Source organism: Diceros bicornis, chromosome 28 (assembly GCF_020826845.1).
Source record: "Diceros bicornis minor isolate mBicDic1 chromosome 28, mDicBic1.mat.cur, whole genome shotgun sequence".
In the NCBI taxonomy this organism is placed as follows: domain Eukaryota; kingdom Metazoa; phylum Chordata; class Mammalia; order Perissodactyla; family Rhinocerotidae; genus Diceros; species Diceros bicornis.
In genome coordinates, this window is record NC_080767.1 from 15,138,708 (window position 1) to 15,160,760 (window position 22,053).

General features: G+C 33.9%; 1 protein-coding gene across 1 annotated transcript in view; it reads left to right on the forward strand.

The window, feature by feature from the left end:
* The window catches only part of FSD1L (fibronectin type III and SPRY domain containing 1 like), a 61,301-nt gene extending 39,704 nt beyond the window's left edge, over nt 1-21,597 (forward strand). Inside the window, exons 7-13 of the mRNA XM_058523706.1 lie at nt 923-1,132; nt 2,323-2,421; nt 3,272-3,398; nt 7,073-7,173; nt 7,633-7,884; nt 10,971-11,059; nt 16,419-21,597. Of these exons, the coding sequence (XP_058379689.1) occupies nt 923-1,132; nt 2,323-2,421; nt 3,272-3,398; nt 7,073-7,173; nt 7,633-7,884; nt 10,971-11,059; nt 16,419-16,541 (1,001 nt within the window). The 3' untranslated portion in view covers nt 16,542-21,597. The remainder of the gene's footprint in view (nt 1-922; nt 1,133-2,322; nt 2,422-3,271; nt 3,399-7,072; nt 7,174-7,632; nt 7,885-10,970; nt 11,060-16,418) is intronic.
* The last annotated feature ends 456 nt before the right edge of the window (nt 21,598-22,053 follow it).

Here is a 22,053-nt window from a genome sequence, read left to right on the forward strand (position 1 = left end):
TATTCCTAGTTTGCTGAGAGTTTTTGTCATGAATGGGTGTTGGATTTTGTCAAATATTTTTTCTCTATCTTCTGATATAATCATCTGATTTTTCTTCTGCTGATGTGATAGATTACATTCATTGATTTAGAATGTGGAACCAGGCTTGCATACTTGGAGTGAATCTTTTAAAACTCTTTTTTTTAGCAACAAAATGTCTAAATACAATACCTATACAGTTTCACATATTTAAGATACATCTATATCACTGGAAGACCGTGTTCTCCAATTAGCCTTTTGTTATGTAAATGGAACATCTGTTAATGTTGAGGAGCTATGGAAAATCTCTTTTATGGAAAAGAAATTGATTCATGTTCATACATGTTAATTGTGGCTCATTTACCCCAGTTTATTTTAATGAATCATAGAACTCTTTGGAGAAACATGTAAAAATTCTTAAGTATTTTTTGGGGTTGGGGACATTTTTGTTTAGTGCTGAGAAATTACAGTTCTTTGATAAACAAGATTTAAAAAATACATTGGAAACATCTTGAATTATTTTAATAATTAGATTCAAGGCAAGTTAATCTGTTTTGTCAATAGTGATTTAATTTATGTTCTACAGCTGTTTGAAATAGATTAAAAGTATGTGTTGAGAAGTAACAAATTATTCTTGGTTCTTTATCCTTAGCACGTTTGAATTGCTTTTTGCCAACTAGGATTGTAATAGCCTTGAAATATCAGTCTATGAAAAAACTTTGAAACATGAATTTTTAAATGGAGCTTTGCAAAAAAATGTGTTGCAGTTATAGGGTATCCCTTCTCTTAGCTTCATTCAATTGAACAGTTCAAAAGCAACATGAAAAAGCGTAGTTTGAATGACAAACCTAAATATTGGATTAGAACTATAATAAATGAGAAATGAGCCTTTTTTTTTCTTCAGTCCCCAAAGCTCCAGAGATAGATCCGGTAGAGTGTTTGGTGGCTGACAACTCTGTCACAGTAGCTTGGAGAATGCCAGAAGAAGATAATAAGATTGACCATTTTATACTGGAATATAGGAAAACTAATTTCGATGGACTTCCACGTGTAAAGGATGAGCGATGCTGGGAGATTATTGATAATATTAAGGGTACTGAATATACACTATCAGGTAAAACGACTGCATTCATGAATCTCGTTCTCAGAAAATAAATGTAATGGTGAAAAATATCTTGAGTTACTATAGAAGATAAAGTTAAGTTTCTTTGCCGAGCTGACTTTTTATATATTCATTATAGAGGTGAATTTCTCTTAAAATATTAAGACAACCTTCATTTTGATTACTTCTGGGTATTTGCCACCTGGCAAAACTATATATATAAAGCAAACATGAAGGGATGTCTGGAAACGATATTTCAGAGTAACATTTAATTTTTATCTTGGTTTTCTAACAATAAAAAAGTTGTTGTTTTTTTTAAATGTACACACTACATTTTGGTGATACAGTAAATTCTGTTGCCTTTACCCTTTTATGATACCTTCATGGTACTGCCTAAAGTGACTTGGTATTAGAAATTTGTGTTGGCCTTTTGAAAGTCTTTAAAAAGATATCTCCATATGTAGGAGACTTTGGATATTTGAAATGGTGGAATGTTGGCTGAGTTGTTCAGTGCTTGTTATGCATGAGCAGTACCATTAGTAACGTTACCATTATGGAGCACTTATCGATTTGTCAGGAGCTAGGCTGAAGTGTATGACACACTACATCTCATTTAATCTGTAAAATACATCTCGTTTAGTCTGTACAATTATGAGGTTGGTTTTATCATTTCTGTTTTACAGATAGAAAACTGTGGCCTCGTCAAGTTGTTGAAGGTCCCATAGTTAGTAATTTTTGGACTGAGATTTTAATCTAGACCTGACTAATTTCAGAGTTTTGCTGTTAGTCGTTATGCTTCACTTTCTTTTTAAATTCATTTTTCACATAAAAAGACAATGTTTCATAAATATAAAAATTCTTTGTCTACTTTCCAGAAATTGAATATGTTATTTTAAATTGTAGCCTCTCTTCTTGAATGAAACATTACTTTTAATGATGCTTGAGAATACCTTTTTATCACTAGGTTTAAAAAAAAAAACCCATTGATAAAACTGTATAGTTTATTTCTTTTGAAAAAAATAATAGATAATCATGATTCCTTTTATTTCGGGCATTGTCATCCTTTTAACATAGATTTGTATGCTTCTTGAGTAAAGAGATAGTTCCAAGGAGGGAAAAATGTCTGTTTGAAGGTTCATACTCACACTTTTGGAGTAGATTTCTTTACTTTTCATATCTGAAAACAATTTTCATTTTTTCAGGCTTAAAGTTTGATTCAAAGTATATGAATTTCAGAGTGCGAGCCTGTAACAAGGCTGTGGCTGGAGAGTATTCTGATCCAGTGACTCTAGAGACCAAAGGTAAAATCAATAGCTATTTATACAGCATAAAACAAAAATTAACATCTGAAGTTATTCAAGACTTTGTGACAGAAAGCATTTCACGTATGGGTGCATTCCTTACACACACACACACGCACAGAATTCCCAGCAGTAGGAATTTTAATATGGGGAAATTAGGACTACAGTAGTGGTTTTCATTAGTTTTTCCTTTATCACGTTAATCAGATGGGTAAAATAGACTGAGGTGATAGTGTTATATTCTCTGGTGGGTGCTTAGTTTACAAACTTCAGTCTAGTATAAATACATAAGCATCACTGAGATTTGCCTAGAGTTTTCCCAGGGAATGGATTATGGCTCAATAATGGGGAAGTACCTTTTCAGTTTAGTTCGGGTTCTGTCTGTTTTCTTAAATCATATTGTAGATTTTTTTTATATAGTTTTATATAAACTTTATGTAGTTTTATAGTTTTATTTAAACTTTATATAGTTTATTAATGTTTACAAAACACTGTTACAGTTCTTCATTTGATTATTAAAACTATCTTGAGAGAATGGTAGGATAGATATTAACAGGAAATTGAGGTTATTTTGTGTTGATGGAGATTCCAGCAGGACCAGTGGCCATGCAAGTACATTGTATTTGGTTGCAGCATAGGCTATATAGAAAAGCATAATGGGAAATATAGTGGGAATTAGTTAATTATGGCCTTATCATTGGAGACTTTAAATGCTAGGATTAGGAATTTGAACATGATTATCTATATACAGTGTTGAATCAATTGAGTAAGGAAAATAATATGATAGTTGTGCTTCAGAAAGTGGAGATATGCTACATTTTTTTAAAAATTGAAATATTGTTTTGGATAGCACTTAACTTCAGTTTGGATAACTCATCATCCCATTTGAACCTGAGAGTTGAAGATACCTGTGTAGAGTGGGATCCTACTGGAGGAAAAGGTCAAGAAAAAATTAAGGGAAAAGAGAACAAGGGCAGGTAAGCTAGTTCATTAAATCTGTTATCCGGACAATGCTTGTACATTGATTCTTATTTGACAATAACTTATAATGAAATTCTTCTACATATAAATATAATTTATGATATATTAGTAACACCAAAGTGAAGAACATACTATTGTGTCAAAAGTTTAATTTGTCATTAACATTTTTCGTTACTTTTTCTTTGTTTCTTTCGTATCTTCTTCTTATTTATACATTTTTATTTCAGTGTTCAATTTCTTTAAAGTTATATCTACAGCAACTTGAACTGCTTAGAGAGAAGTTCCTAATATAGGTGCTGAATTTTAGCCTTATAGATCACCTGTCTTACCTGAAGGTCTGCATTGAATGACAACTTGTAGCATGTACAACCCCAGTGTCTTGCCCCTGATTAGCAACCTTATGAACCAAAGAGGCAGGCTTGGGACCTTTTGTTGTCGTCAGACTTATTTAGGTAGTCTCAAAGTATGGGGACCTCTTTTTTTTAACGGAGGAAAATTTTGCTCAAGCTGAAATAAGGTAATATCACTGTGAGTTGCAACAGTGAATAAAAAAATAATTTTCTCAGTGGGCTTTTGATCTAATTGATTATAAGCTGTTAAATTTGAGTTGTAAAGCAGTCTCTTAACAGTTACCTATTTTTATCTGACAGTGTCCATGTTACTTCACTGAAGAAACATACAAGGTGATGATCTATGTCTGTCTAGTTCTAGGACTTAGTATATCTAGCTTGGCTGAATAACTTTAATTTTTTTCTTTTAACCAATAAGCCGAAGCCATTGCAGCAGCCTTCATAAGCTAAAATACTGCTCTGTGTAGACTGTCTGTATTGGTAGCTTATGTTTTGAATTTACAGCATTATAGTATGCTGCATATTATTTGGATTACGTTGTATATGATAACAAAACAGTAAGCTCTGCTTTAAAGTCTTTCTTGAATTATTTTCCCTCTTCTTATTTTTTTCTGCATTTACTTATACCTGGCATCTTTCTTGTTGTGCTGTATTCAATATATCTAACATTACAGCTTTGCTTTTATTTGTATTTGGAACGAGGCAAGTTTGAAGTGTTCTGTATTTTATAATAATCATGCAGTTTCAAAAGCATCAAGGATAAAAAACAAAGGTCATTACTGAAATTATTAGGACAGTGCCAGAAAGATGAATCAATTCAAATTTCATGAGTAATAATGTGCTAATTTGAAGATACCACATATCTTTACCAGAAATCAGAATGTGTTCTCTTTTCAAAATTATCTTCCTCTCTTTTTTCTAGTTTATTTGCTCATTATTGGTGAAAGTAATTTCATAGTGTATTATAAATTATAAAATGCTGCTGGATTTAATAGAGTCTGTGACGTTTCATTTGATCACTTGGAGATTTTTAGACTGCTTGTATTTAGCATTTCAGATCATATTATTTCTCTTTCTCCCTTCCCTCCTTTTAAGGGTATTTTGTATGTTAAATGTTAAATTTGTTATATACATTTATTCTTTCCATAAATATTTGTTCACTGTAGGATGTCAAATGGATGTTGTGGAGTTTTTAGGGATAAACACTGTCTCTGTCTTCAAGAAGTTTGCCCTAACTTATGTAGATGAGATATATATCTATATACAGATAACAGTAATACAAAGTGTAGAGATTATGTGTAATGGTAAGTGTGAATAAAGAAGTTTAGGGGAAGAAAAATGTCCTGAGCTGCTGGGGGTTGAAGTGGTTAGTTAGGACAATGAGCGAAACTGAAAGTTAACAATCAAGCCTTTATTCACTTACTGTGATACTATAAGCAAGAAGCCACAAAAAAAAGGGTGCTAGCTTTCCCAGTGTTCCATTTTTTTGTTTGTTTGTTTTTTATTGAGGTCGACCCAGTGTTCCATTCTTCCCGACAGAATGGCGCTGGGTGAGGGTCAGGTAAATGAGCAGGTTGCACATGGAGGATATCTGGAGGATCATCTCACTGCTGAGGAAGCCCCCTACAGAAGGCTCTGGCTAGTGATTTATGGACCTGAGGGCCAAGAAGATGGCAAGGAGGGAAAGGTTAGGAGTGGAAAAGTATTGAGACAGAGTGGGGAAAAATACCTTCAGACTACTCCCCCTACCCCTGCCCCCTTTATGGAGGTATCCCCAGAGGGAGCTGAAAAGAGTCTCAGCTCGGGCCCCCATGCCATAAGGGGGCCTCTGAACAGAGGTGCCTAAGCTAGGAATGCAGTTATGCGTATGAGGATGGGATGATGGGGACGATTGCAACTCCCTCCAGAGTGGACTAGCTGTGCACCAAGTCCCCTGTGGGGAAGGCAGCCCCCTAGGCCTGCCAGTAAAAGCCTTTATAATTGCCTGTGGTTGGGACTGAAAGGTCACACATAGGATTTTGGCCTGGAGCTGGACTACTCAGAAGAGTTATTTAGCCTGGTAGGATCTGAGGGACCTTCATTAAGGGAATGGTATTTAGGCTGGTTCTCAAGGAAGTGGAAGAATGTGTGGCATTTGGACTTGCAATGAAAGAGGGAGCAACAAGAGGAAATGCACTGAAGCAGATTGTGTGAGTTTAAGGAACACTTTAGCTGGTACATGGAGCTGAATAGTGCTCTCTGTGGGTGAGAAGGCTAGAAAAGCAGGTTGGGACCAAATCAAGAAGAACCTGAAATGCCAAGCTAAGTCGTTTGCAGGCAGTAAGGGACTACTTAAAGATTTTAAAGTAGGAGAATCAGTTAGGTTTATCTGGTAACAGTGAACAAGATGAATTGGGTTGCAGAAAGATCATTTGGGAAGCTGGTAAAACATGTAGATCATGTTTGACATAAGACAATAAAAGCTGTTATACTTCTTGCAAAAATGTTCTTAAGAGTTGAAAGTCTAGAATGCTGCAGTGGAAGAGATCTCCTTATTTAACTTTTCTCTGAAATTTAAACTGACATGCTCAATAGTTATGTCTATTTTTCTTTTCTCCATGCTTTCCCTTTATTTCTTTACTACTGGTAAGTTATAAATTTTTGTTTTTTAAATGCAGTGATTCAATATAATTCAAATGTTATTTTTTAGATATCTGTGGGATTTGATATATTTTGAGTTTTTGAGAGTTAGTGAAAGGCCTAATTTCATATAAAGGGAGGTCAGGTTGGATCTTGTCCATTGTAGTACGAGAAATGCTTTATCATACATGATATTATCCTGTGCATGGATTTGGACAATTGCTATTTCTTCTTTTAAGAAGAAAGGTTCCAGAACAAAAATGCTTACTGCTTATAAAAAAGGTTATTTAGTTTTGATTATAATAAACCTACTTTTGCCTTTGCTTTTATTTAAATTTAACTGCAAGAAATGAAAGCTATAATCCATTATCTTTCTTGAGTTCTTTTTTTTTTCTTTAGGTTTTTTTTTTTCCTTTTTGTCTTGTCTCATTTTGGCATTGTTTCTTATTTCAACTGTGTGTCCTTTGTACAAGCCTGGCTCAGTCTGCATGGTGTTCGTGTTTTTAGCCTGCTTTGTATTGATGACTTTTTAAGTGTTTATAATTGACAACTCTGTTTAATAATAATTCAGATAAAATTAAATGGTGCTGTTTGTGCAACCTAATTAGAAATCTTTTCAAAGGTTCCTGATTTGTAATTTTAGTTTGTGAAGCATTGACAACATAGAATATTTGTTTTTCTTTTTATTCTTGTTTATATAGAAGTGGTACACCGTCCCCTAAACGGACATCTGTGGGCTCCAGGCCACCAGCAGTAAGAGGCAGCAGAGATCGTTTTACTGGGGAATCATACACAGTGCTGGGTAGGATAAATGTAGTAGTTCTTCCTTCTCTCAGATTAGAGGCATCACAGTCACACTGGTGGATTTCCACTCACTTAGACCTGGAGTGGCTGCCTGTGTATTGAGTGAATGTTTTGCTGAAGTTTTTCCCTCTTGAGGCCTAATTACTTCAGTGGATTTTCAAATTGTCTTATTATCGATATGTTTAAAACTCTACTTCAGTTTACACAATGCTCCACATATATGTATAACTCTCGAGAGAATAGTAAGGAAGAAAAGTTCTGAAGCCTTTTATATTCAGAAAAATTAGTAATATACAAGTAAAGTTATAGCAAATACTCTCGATTTAGTGTCTGTGTGTTAATATGATCATTCTCCTGAATCACATTTTTTGTGCCATTTTGTGGGATGAGAGGTGAAAATCTATGTGACTCATAACGAAGAGGTAAGAGTCAAATTTACCTTTCTGATCTTTTGTAGGAGACACTGCTATTGAAAGTGGACAACATTATTGGGAGGTCAAGGCCCAGAAGGATTGTAAATCCTACAGTGTAGGAGTAGCATACAAGACTTTGGGGAAATTTGACCAATTAGGAAAGACAAACACTAGTTGGTGTATCCATGTCAACAACTGGCTACAAAACACATTTTCAGCAAAGCATAATAATAAAGTCAAAGCCTTGGATGTTACTGTTCCTGAGAGAATAGGTGTATTTTGTGATTTTGATGGGGGTAAGTTTACTGATTTTCTCATAAGTCCTTTCATCATAGTTGCTTGTATTTCAGTACTTTCACTGATAATATCTGTACAGAATTTCTAGTAGTATTGTGATAAGGGTGTTTTGACCTGCTAAGACTTGATCACAAGCATAATTTCAGCTCTAGAATTGACAGGAAGGGTGTGTGATGTCTGCCTGCAGCCCTACAAACGCACTCATCTATAATATACTAAATAAGTCTGAAAGAAAGATTTTGCTAATTTTATTACCTGTAAAGAGTGGTGGAGTCAGATTTTTTCCGTTGGAGTACACCGTAGAACTTACTGAGTCCATCTGCCACACAGTATAAAATCCTTGTTATATTATGTCTGCAGGTAGTTGCCGTCCTGTGCTTGAAGAACTGTTTTTATGTGGAGCTTATTGTCTTAGAAGGCAGCCTGTTTCATTGTTGGATAGCATTGGTTAGAAGGTTTTTCTTAAATTAACTAACTTTGTCTCCCAATAACTTCTGAGACTGTTGCTCTTAAATTTTGTCATCTGGAGAAACACAGAATTATGTTGCCTAATCCACATTTACATGGTAATCCTTATTTGTTTAAAAACTACTAGCATTGCTTCTCTTGCCCTGTTTTTCCAGATTATACATTCTCTGTACTATTAGCTGTTCCTTACAATTTAGTTTTTCCAAACCCCTGTAATCTCCTATGGTTGTATACTGTGTCAGTATATTTCTTAAAAGATTGATTCTCAAAGTAGAACACAACTTCCGACCATCATAGGACAGTGATTTGACAGCACAATTTCTAGTTATTTTACTTAATAGCGCTGTTGACCTATATTAAGCTTGTAGCCACATAATGCAGTAGATCTTTTTTCATGGAGTTCTCTCAAATTGTCTTTTTCCTCTTATATTAGGCAGTTTAGGGTTGTTTTTTATTGTTTATAACTCAAATGAAGAATATTACATTTGTACATAAGTTTCATCTTAATAGATTTGATCAAGCTTTCCCTTCTGTTAAAATCATCTAAAACTTAACTTGATATTTATCTTTTTCAAAATTTCTTTAAGCTTTTGAATTGGGTATTTGAAAAGTATCTTCTGTACTGTCATCTAAATAGTTATAAAAATTTTGAAGATGACATACTATTGAACTAGGGAACAAAAGTAATTCCCTAGGTGCTTCTTTCCAAGTTGATATTTTACGCTAATAAAACACAATTTTACCATTTTAAGTAACATTGTGTCCACATAATTCTATGAGCTGTCGACCTAGTTACTCAAAAAAAGAAACAAGTTAATTTTGGCTTGATTTATGTTTAGTGATAACATGTCAGTTTTGCTGCATTCTTTTTTGTTTATTGACTTTGAATCAGATAAATAATTTTCCTCAGAATAAATGATAAATTTATTGGCACACATTTTTTTTTTCCTTTTCAATTACCAAGGTAAGCATTTGCTTATCTTCTTCTGTCTCCTTTCCCATACTTTGTGGTTCCTCAAAGAAAAGTGAAAAGTGTGATTTTTATCTCAGAGCAAAGGGTACAGAAAGGAGAAGTTGTAATGCAAAATGGAATCAGATTCTGAGGGCTTTGAAAAATAGTAATAGGCTAATTTCTTTTTAGTAGTTGAGGGAGGGGAGTTTCTGCACATTTTAGAAAACTATAGTTATATGATGATAATCTAATTTTAGACATATTAGAGAGTTAATGGCTAACCATGGAACAGATTGCAAAGATAGTGTAAGAGTTTTCAGGAGTCAGTCTTTAAGCAATGTAGGCAAGACCATGTCTGTTTTAAGTATTATATCCTTATTGCCTGGCCAGTGCTTTTTGTATAGTAAGTCCTTAATAAGTGTTTGTTGAGTGATTAGTAGTAACAAGGGCCTGGGCAGTGGGGAATCAAGAAGAATGGATTTGATGGTGTGAACGTAGAATTCATAGGACTTGGTAACTAAATGTGGATTGGAGGGAGAGACAAAGAAGAGTTGAAGGTGACTCTGGGGTTCCAGCTGGTGTGATCAAGAGAATGATAGTGTCATCAACAGGATAGGAAACAGAGAGAGTCCTGGGGAAAGATGAGATGTCAGCAGGACAACCATGTGGCACGTCTGACAAATATTTAGAAATTCAGTGCTAGAACTTGGAAGAGAAGTAGAGCTGAAGCTAATTATTAGAGACAGCATCACAGAGTGGCTACTGAAGATTGCACAGAACAACTAACTAATTGTCTAACAATTACTAAATTTGTGATCATATATGGGTTGCTTAATATTTTGAGGTAATATATATAAAGCACCCAAGGCTTTAATAGTAGGCATAAATGTTAGTTTCTTTTCTGTTCTTCTCTGTTTGGTGGAAGCTGATTTATTAAGGAAGCATTGTGGAGAGAAACAGAGCCTGGACAAGCGCCTACATTTAGAATAGGAGAAAAAGAGGCAGAAGATATCCTCAGGATTAGGGTACAAACCAAGAGAATAGTCATGGAAGAGGAGTTTCAAGAGGTGATAACAGTTGTAAGGAGGCCATCAGGTTGGACAGTTAGGTGGTCAGAAAGACAGAGTTTAGTTGTGTGATCATGTTGAAAGACAAACTGTGAGGGGACTTTACAAATTAACAGAGCTGAAGCAGTGATAACTATACTGTGATTTCAGAGACTGAAGTATGAGTATGGCTTCAAGTAGTTAGCAGACAAGGGTTAGTAGAGTAAACCTTAAATGGTGATAGGATTTGGGTAGAGAGGCTGGTTATAATAAAAATGAGGAAGAAATAGCCTTGGTTTTTACTCGGCTAGGGAAAACATTTGTTAAATAATGATAAAATAAAGAAATAGTTTACATTGAATAGAATAGTGCTGGATATGGAAGCACTATGGAGATCTTGAAAACCAAAGAAAACTGGATTTGGGCTTTTTCTTAAGCGTGTTCACTACTGATTTTCAAGTGAGAATTACTAAATATAGTCCTCACAATTTGTAAGAAAAAAATGAATATCAAAATATGCATTTAGTTATTACTTTTATGCATGATTATATGTTAGACTTAATTAGATGTTATAATTTTTTGTATGATAAATTAGGCTTTTTTTTTTCCTTCCTTTTAGGTCTACTTTCTTTCTATGATGCAAACTCAAAACAGTTGTTGTATTCCTTTAAGACAAAATTTACTCAGCCAGTACTACCTGGTTTCATGGTTAGTACCTAATTTATATTTTATTTGATTTGGCAACTTTAAGGAGAACAATCTATGGTGTATATTTGGGAAGCAGAATATCTTATATTTTCCTCATAATCCTCTCCCTTTCCCCAGTCCACCTCTCCCAAATCTGTGGTTGTATATTTTTGGTATATTTTATTGAAGTTAATGTTAATACATAAAAGTATGCAAATCATGGGGCTGGCCTGGTGGCATAGTGGTTAAGTTTGCATGCTCCACTTCGGTGGCCCGGGGTTCACAGGTTTGGATCCCGGGCACGGACCTATGCACCGCTCATCAAGCCGTGCGGAGGTGGCGTCCCACATAAAAAAAAATAGAGGAAGACGAGCACAGGTGTTAGCTCAGGGCCAGTCTTCCTCAGCAAAAAGAGGAAGACTGGCAACAGATGTTAACTCAGGACCAATCTTCCTCACAAAAGATAAAAAGTATGCAAATCATAAGCATGCAGTTTGATGAATCTTCATCGGACTGCACTCATTTTTGTAAACCAGCATCTAGATCAAGAAATGGAACATTACCAGAACCTCTTAAGCTCCCTTTTGAAGCTTGGAAATGTGCTCATTTCCAGTCCCTAATGGGGCCTCCTCCAAAGTGGTTACTATCTTGAGTTTTAATACCATAAATTCATTTTGCCATCTTTTCAACTTTGAATAAATGGAATCCTACAATATCTTTTGGGCTCAACTCTGTGTTTGTGAGATTTATCCATGTTGTTCTGTGTGGTCGTAGTGCGCTTGTTCTCATCTGGTTTTCCATTATTTGACTATATCATAATGTACCCATTCTAATTTAGTTGGATACTTGGGTGGTTTCCATTTAGGGACATTTACAAATAGAACTGTTATGAATATTCTTGTTCGTGTCTTTTGGTAAATGTATGTATATATTTCCATTGGGTATATAACTAGGATTGGGGTTGCTAGATCATGTGGCATGTGCGTAATTAACTGTAGTAGGGTTGTCCAAAGTTGTTGGTTATACTAATTTACCACCAGCAGCGTATGAGAGTTTGCGTTCCTCTGCGTCTTTATCCACACTTGGTATTGTCTTTTTTTAAGTTTTGGTCCTTCTAGTGGGTATGATATATTACGTTGTGGTTTTCATTTGCATTGCTTTGCCGGCTAGTGCTATTGAACACCTTTTTGTGTGTTTATTGACTGTTTGAGTATATCCTTTTGTGAAATGGTTGTTCAGGTCTTTTGCTTGTATTTCTATTGGGTTGTCTTCCTATTTCTTATTGATCGATTAAGAGTTCTTTATGTAGTCTGAGTTCCCTGCCAGATGTATGTATTGCAAATACCTTCTCCACTCTGGCTTTCCTTTTCCCTCTCTTATTGGTGTCTTTCGATGAACAAAAGTTGTTTATTTTAATATTGCTCAATTTATCAATTTTTTCATTTATGGTTATCACTTTTTGTGTTCTGTTTAAGAAATCTTTCTTTACCCCCAGGGTCATGAAGACATTCTTGTGTTTTCTTCTAAAGGCTTTTCTTGTACATTTAGACATAGACTACATTTACAATGCAAGAACAATGTAAAATTGATATGTTTGGTATGAAGTTGGGGTCAGGATAAATTCGTTAATTCCATATGGATATTTGCTTATTCCTGGACCAGTTATTAAGATGATCATCCTTTTTCCATTGCAGTGCAGTGTCATCTTTGTAAAATATTAGATGACTGTGTGTGGTAGGCTGAATGTATATGTTCTATACACACACATATTATTTCAGGACTACTCAATTTCAGGTTGATTTATTACAAGAAAAAGTCATGATTCTCCACATAAAATGAAACTTGGTTTTTGAATTTATTTTTTTATTAAGCAAATGTTACGTCTTCTCACAACTTCTTAATCCTTTGCATTTCTTTATAAAGTTAGGCTACTGTGGGGAGTTCTGCAACCCAGTTAAGATCTTCATTATTCTGGGTAGAACATTCCTTAATTTGGAGGCTACTTCTACAAATCAGGATGGTATATTTCCCCTAGACTTGGTGGAATGTTTTGTTACGTGTGATTTTCCATCATCACCTCCAACTATGAGGAGAAAGTATTCTGGGTATTTGTGAGTTTAAAATAGAGTACTTTTAAATCTCACAATTGACAGTGATTATTTCCTCTAGATACCCTAAAACTTTTAAACTTAAGTTTAAAACAATGCTAATAACCAAGACTCTTACTTTTTCATTAAAAAGTACAAGTGATTCATGAACAAGGTTATTGTTCATAGAAAAATACTTACAGATATTGGAAGGGTTATTTTTTATTTATTTTTTCACTTTGCCACAAACTGCTACTGTATTATGTATTTTTGGCTGTTTTCCAAATTGGTCAATCAGGGACAAATTTTTTGCCACATAGAATGCAAAGTTATCTTTTTCCCTAAGTCTTAGATATATTTTTATAAAAGGGTAGATTTCATATTTAATTTGAGTTTATCTCAGGTAGATATGTCAGGTAGATGTTCATTGTTTTTCATTCCAAATAATGAAACTATAATTACATTAGTAAATGTTGTAAGATCCTTTAGGAAATGTATTTTCAAAATGGTTAAAATTGGTTTTTTTCCTTCATTGAAGGCTTGCTTTTTTTTTTTTTTTTCTGGTGGGGAAGATTGGCCCTGAGCTAACATCGGTGCCAATCTTCCTCTACTTTGTATATGGGATGCTGCCATAGCATGGCTTGAAGAACGGTGTGTAGGTCCATGCCCGGGATCCGAAACTGTGAACCCTGGGCCACTGAAGCAGAGTACATGAACTTAACCACTACACCACTGGGCTGGCCACGAAGGCTTGCTTTTGTTTTTGGTTTTTTTTTTTTTTTGGTGAGGAAGACTGGCCCTGAGCTAACATCTGTGCCCATCTTCCTCTATTTTGTATGTGGGACGCCGCCACAGCACGGCTTGATGAGCGGTGTCAGTCTGCACCTGGGCTTTAAACCCGTAAACCCTGGGCCGCTGAAGCGGAGCGTGCGAACTTAACCACTACGCCGCTGGGCTGGCCCCCTGGAGGCTTGCTTTTTTAATTAAGTAAATGACTGTTAAATTTTTTGTATATAAGATTAATTGTTTTTTAAAGTTAGGTTTATTGAGGTGTAATTTACGGTAGTGTACAGTTCTATGGGATTTGACAAATGCATTCAGTTGTATAACCACCACCATAACAAGACAGAACATTCCATCACCCTGGAAAATTCCTTCATGCTCCTTTGTAATGGACCTCTCCTGTCACACCCAGTCCAGGCAATTACTAACCAGTTTTTAGTCCCTATAGTCTTGCCTTTTCCAGACTATCATAGAAAAGGAATTGTGTGGTATGTAGACTTTTGGTTCTGTACCATAATGCATTTGAAATCCATCCATGTTGTTGTGTCATCAGTAGTCCCTTTTTTTTATTGCTGAGTAGTGTTCCATATATGTATGTACCACACATTATTCATCCATTCACCAGTTGAAGGACATTTGGGTTCTTTCCAGGTTTGGGCAATTAGGAATAAAGGCACTATAAACATTCATAGATGGGTTTTTTTGTGAATATTTGTTTTCATTTCTTTTGGGTAAATACCTAGGAGTGAAGTTGCTAGATCACGTTGAAAGTATATGTTTAACTTTATGAGAAGCTACCACAGTGTTTTCCAAAGTGGCTGTACCACTTTTGCATTCCTGCTAGCAATATATGAGAGTTCACCAGATCCTTGCCATTATTTGATATTGTCAGATTTTTTGTTGTTGTTAAGCCATTTTAGTAGGTGTGTAATGGTATTTCACTGTGGTTTTAATTTGCATTTTCCTAAGGAAAAATGATATTGAGCATCTTTTCATGTGCTTATTTGCCATTTGTATAATTTCTTTGGTGAAATGTCTGTTAAAATCTTTTGCTCATATTTTTTATTGGGTTGTTTTCTTATTAGTAATGAGTTTTAAGATTTCTTTATGTATTCTGGATATGAGTCCTTTATCAGATAAATGTTTTGCAAGTATTTGCTCCCAGTATGTGGTTTTTTTCATTTTCAGAACATTTCGAAGAGAAGTTTTTCATTTTGATGAAGTCTAGTTTATTAATTTTTTTTTTCTTTTATGGATCATGTTTTGCCTAACTCAAGGTCACAAAGATATCCTCCTATGTTTTCTTCTTGAAGTTTTACAGTTTAGGTTTTACATTTAGGTCTATGATCCTTTTTGAGTTAATTTTTGTATATGCTACCAGGTATGGTTTGAGATCTGTTTTTTAGCATATGGGTGTCCAGGTGTTCCAGTGCCACTTACTGAAAAAGGCTAACCTTTCTCCACTGATTTGCCCTTCTACTTTTGTGGTAGATATTTTGAGTAAATATCTGTGTAAATAGCTTAAATAATTTCCGAAAAAATAATATAGTAAGTAGTTTTAGAATTAGAGAGTTGCTTTTTTGTTTTGGTAGTTGTCATTACTGAACCTGCTTTTTTAAAAATTTAGAATGTTAATTATGTAGTTATAAATTGCACAGGTCAGTAGATTCTTTGGTACAGTACTATAGTTACTTAGTAAATACTGAACACTTTAGGATATAGTCAAAGGTGGGAATACTTAAACAATTTCTAGACTCTCCCCAGCCTTAAGCTTGTGTCTGCCACATACATGGCAGTTGATGATAGTTTAAATGATCCATATTTTCATATTTTAATTCTCTTGACTCTAAATCAGTTATTGTTGACTTTATTGAAGGATAGCTGCTTTGTTCACAATAAAACAGTTTTATCTTTCATGAACTCATTCACATTTATGATAATTAATAGAATATGGCAAGTGTATCTGGATATTGCCATTTGCATTTTCTCAGGAGTCTTTCTTAAAGAATTATAAAAGAGTTCTTATTGTTAAGAAGTTAGGGAAGAAACTAATGGATTTTACTCTGTGAACAGAGGGATGTTAGATGCCTACAGTCTCAGGGCACACCTCATTATCAACATCTAAAGCAGTAATTGGGGTAAGGAGGTTGGCTCTTTGTGCACTTCTCTTGAATAGTGAAGGTTAGCATCAATAATGATCGCCAGTGTCTTTTGCCTAGATTAATCTAATTTAATCTCTAAATTTCTGCAGCTCTTAGTTCCCTCTTGTGTGCAGTTCCAGTGGGTTCTGCTACCACAAAGACTTCCTCTGGCCTCTCTGGTTCTAAAAGACTCTTGAGTTGTTAACCTTTCCACTTCTCCTCAGTTCAAATATGAAGGTTATCAGTTTGGAACTTGTTGATGTTCACAGATGTGGCATTTTGCCTTTCAAATGGAAAGAAATTTAAGGATCATTTAAGTTCTAATTTGATTTGAAATCTGACTGAAGCTTTGTTTTTGTCTTTTCTTAGGTTTGGTGTGGTGGACTTTCTTTGAGTACTGGGATGCAGGTTCCAAGTGCTGTGAGAACACTTCAGAAAAGTGAAAATGGAATGACTGGTTCCACTAGCAGCCTGAACAATGTTACCCAGTAATGACTACTCAGAATACGTTTACCCCCCCGTTTGATTGGGTGGCTTTTCTGTGGAGTTACTAATCACAGAAACTTGAGTGGTGGAAATCAGATTTGCTATGTTCTGCTTTAAGGCCTGGAGTCTTTTAGTGTTAAGCATCTAGTATGAAGCATTCACAGGAATCTACTGTGCAATATCATAGAAGCAAGCAGATATCAAGCGAGAAACTAATGTTTGAAGAGTAAATGGGAAAAAAGGCAGTGTTTAAATAGTTACATAGAAGCTCATTTTTGCTTTTCTTGGATTACTTTGGCTCTTCTAATATGTTTAGTTACATACGGTAGCCCTGGGGCCTGAGGTGAAAAGCATTGAAATCTTGCCTTCTTTCTTCTATACTTACTCTTTTTTTATCTCATCATTACTCTTTTTTTATCTCATCATTACCTATTATTTAGTTCTTACACTGAAGCTTTAAAAATATACAGTGCTCTTAAGTGTTTCTAAAAATTCAAATAATTGGTTGGGGATGCTAGAAAGTTTTTCTTACAATGGTTTATTTTTCCCCTTTTATAAATAAGTTGAGTATTGCTAAATTATCCTCTTTTGTTTATTGACTAGATTGAATATCGTTTTCTCTTTTCCAAATATCGTGATATTTCTCTTGTGGTTACAACTCAAAATAGAGAGTGGATAGGAAGAGTTTCTAGACATACACAAAGGGATATTCTTTATATGTTGCCCTGTTTAATTAGACTTCTTTTCATTCCATCATTTTGGATGATGGGTAAGATTTTTTAAAAGCTTTATATTTTCTGATTTTGTCGTCTGGTTTAATACAACCTTTAATAGTTACTTTGGTAAAATTCCCACTTGATTTTGGTAATAACTGATAAAAATTCTACTGGTTTTTAACGTTTCTGGTTGGAATGAAAGTTTATTAAAGTTATATAGAAGGTAGGAAAACCTACACACCCAAGTTTTATCTAAGAAGGATAGGTTATAAAGGGAGGTGCCTAAAACTATTCTTTACTGAAATCATTTATATCTGCTTTTTAATAAGATATGGAATGGTTTAAACAGTGTTTTGAAAAAAATCTACATATCTCTGACTTATTTGACACATGAGTTTTTCAAACATAACTATTCAGAGGTTATTTTCCTTTAGCTACCTTCATTTGCTTTCTAAGGAGGTATAATTCTTGCAAAAATCAACATAGAATAATCTTTCCCAAACTTAGGGAAATGAGTAAAAACCATGGTTATTAAGCAGAACTATCTATTTTTAATAAGTTGATTAAAATTTGTAACACAAGTCTTTTGGGCCAAACTGAAAGTTGTAATTACAGTGTTTAAGAAGTCCTTGAGCATTTTAAAGAGGGCTGAATTTGTATATTCCTTAATTTTTGGAACCTTTACTTTCTCATGTTGACTTTCTTTCGTTTTAAGTATATTGTCCTATGACAACTTTTCCCCAAGAAATGACCATTGCTATTTACATTTGAGTTTCTTTCTACAGAAAGACCTGTGGAATAGGAATACCTCATTCTCTTTTAAAGTTTACTGCTTACTGATGTGATGTTTTGTTCATTGGTAAAACAAATCTAAATAAGGAATTTATTTGAACTGGGTTTTATTTTTCCAGAGGACATTCATATCTGCACCATTATCTATGACATTTTGGTAATTTTAAAGATTATAAGGCAGTCTAGAGAATGAAATACGTCAATAGATAGTCTTTTGATTCTCCAAACAAATATAATTTTTGTTTTTGTTCCTCGTAGAGATTTTGAAAGTAATTTTTGGATGTTCTGTTCCCTACAGCGAGGTTTTTCCAGGACCTAAGGAAACAGGAAATTATCATTCTCTTTCATGAGTCAAACCTGAAAGCAGTAATTTAGTGGTGGAGCTGCTTTATGTGAACAGTTACACATGCATATTTTAGCAAAAATGACACAGAAAAAGCCAGAAGTTCTTGTATAAAATTTTTTACTATTATGTCTTATGTAATTGTGTCTTCTCTTTAATTCAGTGCCTTCTTCCTCTAAGCATGCTCTTGCTCCATTCCCCATGCAGTGTCAAGTGATATTTAAGTCAGAGATGATTATGTTGTACTGGTGAGAGCCTTCTATTGCAGGGGCATGGGGAAAAGGACATATTAATCAGGGGCTGGAGGAGTGCATATGATTCTTTCCTGTGCTCATGCCATCATTTGAAACCCTTCATATAAAATTTTCGAATAATCATTTGGAAAATTCATTTGAAGTAATATGATGATTACTTCAAAATAAGAATCTGAGGTTTTCCTCTTACTATGCTTCTTCTTAAAGATCTCTAAAAATAAAGAGCAAAATGTATGGGTTTTTAGTTTAGTTGTTTTAAGTTTGTTTGTGTTAAGTTAAACTGGAGCAAGTTTGTCACCCTCATTTCAAACTGGAAAATAAACAACTGTAGTGCCTATTTAAATAGTCTCAAATTAAGGTAACTATTAACTTGACCATAATATATAACATTGTCATTGACATTTGAATTAAAAAATATTGAGCTCTTTTGGTCATTTAATACATTGTGGAAAGTTGGTATACCCTTTCAAACATTCTTTATTGGTTTATTTACTCTTTGTTTTGACAGGTCAAACATGATTGCTTTCAAGTAAAAGAAATGCAAGAGAAGTGACAGTAATGGATGTATCACAAGTGTCAAAAATTATGTTTTATAAATACATGCATTTGGTGTTGCATTTCTCTTTTAGCAGCTGAATCCCAAACCAGTTTTAGTAAACTGGATAAAGAAATGAAGGAATTGCCTTAAGCACTTTAGAAAAAGAATTTTTTTACAATTCATTTTGACTCTCTGGGTTGACCATGTCACGATACATCTTCAACTTTTGGTAAATATGTATATGCCAAGCATTTAATAACTGAATGCACATAGAAATTTAAATATACAATGATTCTTTGAATATTCTAGGTATAGGTAAACAAACTGAAAGTATTGGGGGCGTGCCTGTCTGTACATGGGTTTAATTGATGGCGTCTGTGCCATTTTGACAAGCCGTGAACTGCTGCTGTACAGCTAGACTTGGTCTGCTTTGTTCTGCAAACAGTGATTTTTCCTCATGTTATCATCTAAAGAGACATATTGGCTTGGTTTTATTTACTCATTTATGAAATTAAAGCGTGAACAGTATCATGTATAATTGAATTTTTTGTGACTGATCCTTGTTGGTATAAATAATAGAAGTAAATAATTGCTAATGAAATCTTTTAATTAGGCTAAGATACTCTGTTTCATGACTTACCTAGGATGATTAGTTTTTCTCTATATACCTTTTCCATAAAGTTATAGTCACTTATATATTTTTAGTTGTTTCTTTTGGAAACATAGGGGAAAAATGGAAAAGGGTATATATGGAAAATGGTTATTTCAAAGAGTATTAATTTTAGAAGAGGACAGTATAGACTTCTTACTGTAAAATGTGTGATTCCAGACTAAAAAAAACTAAGGACTGTATTTTCAAGTTATCATAATAATTCTTTTTAAAAACCCCATATTTGTTATATCAGTGTTCATTCACTGGCTAATTCATACAACAAATATTTAAGTGTCTGTGATATGGCAGTCATACTTTGTATTCAGATTTCCAAATTTGATTTACTGTGCATATAGTTTTCCAGCTTTTGAGTGGTGTGACAAAGTTTGCATCTTAAAAACAATGTTTTGCTAATAAATCAGAAATTTTAAAAAGTAAATTTGTTATAGTTTATAAAAAATTCAAAGTAACTGCATATAATATGAGTTACTTTTATATAGGCACATAAAGTGAGTCTAGAAAGGTTTCTTTCTTGATTTTATTTTTACACTGGATATATTCTTTTGGGGAAGAATATGGTCAGCATAAATTTACTCAGCATCCAAGCAACCATAAAGTTGTTATTTTAAACCAAAATGTACACTTCATAATGCCAGTCCTGGAGCATTATAAGAGATCATGAATGTTTCTTTAATCATCACAGAAAGATTACCTCATGTTCAGTATAGTTTTAGTTTTGTGTGTATCTTACAGTATTCACATTATGCAAATATTTGTGATCCTTGTATGTCACATATGATAGCTTTGTTACCTGGAATATTTGATTAATGTAAATACTGTAAGCTTTTTGAGTAATTTGGAGTTTAAATGGATTACATTTGGTATATATTGTTTTTGTTGAAAAGATATTGTTGGACATGCCATATAAAGGTTAGTCTTGGCTTATAAATAAATACCAGAGGTTACCATAGTACTTTTCTCCTCAGACTACTCGATTATTAAATTAAAACAGTATTTGTTATTTCTGGGTCAATATAAGGTACTGACTTTTGAATCATAGTCATTTGAACCATGTTAGTTTAAACTGATATATTTTCTTAATGGTACCCGTTCAATATAAGTTAGTCCTCGGGAATGGACATGTAGAGGATTTCATAGTATGTAGGGCAGAAGGTAGGTGAATGTGTTTGCTTTGGCTTGGAACTTCTTAAGTTTGAACCAATTTTAAAGAAAGTCAAATTATAAGTGATTGGTAAAAAGCATTTTATTAGTATTGGAACTTTTTGGAGAGCCTAAGGGCTATGAGAATGCATAATTTTTTTTTTAACATTTCCAATATCTTTAAGGTACCAAAGTGCTGAGTCTAATTTACCTTTTAAAAAGGAGACTCTTTAAAATCAAATTTATAACTAATTCATACTATAAGATATATAATAGCTAAAGTTTTAGAGTAATTTATATTAAAAACCACTAGTCTTTAAAATTTCTGGATATAATGTAAAAGGTAGCTTGGCTTCATTTCTTCTAAAGTATTTAAAATTAATTACCTGAACTCTACCATATACAAGATCTGTGACCTCTACATAAATCATTTCTCGTCCTTGGGCCTCCATTGCCTTACATAAAATAACTGTAACTTGTTCAGCCTACCTCACAGGGCTATTGTGAGGAATAAAATGAAATGGAGTATGTGAAGTTGCTTCAACAACAGTAAAATGCTATATAAATGTAAGGTATTATTTTCAATTAATAAAAGATTTAAGTGTTTGGATACTTCCACATTACTTTGATAAAGCGTGTGCTTCAAGTGGTATTACCAGAACTTCAAATGTGATTTAAAAAAAAAAAAAAAAAAACCCTGATTAAAATGTCCTTTAACGTTCTTTAGTTTTTGCATGACCTGTGGTCTTTTTGTATTTTCTCATCAAGGCTGTTACTCTATATCAGTTTCTAGAACTGTAAAATTTCTCCCACAGCATTAGTGTGTCAGTGTAGAATAGGAGCATAAATAAATGATGTAAGCTATGTTTCCATCCAGGCATTTGCACTTCCAATTTATGACTGCTCAGTGCCACATGCAAAGACTGAATTTGGCTTAAATCTTCCCAAACAACCAAATGGTTCAATAGTTTGTTGTAATTAGATGAATGATGTAAGGTGTACCTGCCCACTTAACATTTGACAACTTCTGTTGTGTTTCATTTTTTAAAAATATGATGAAGC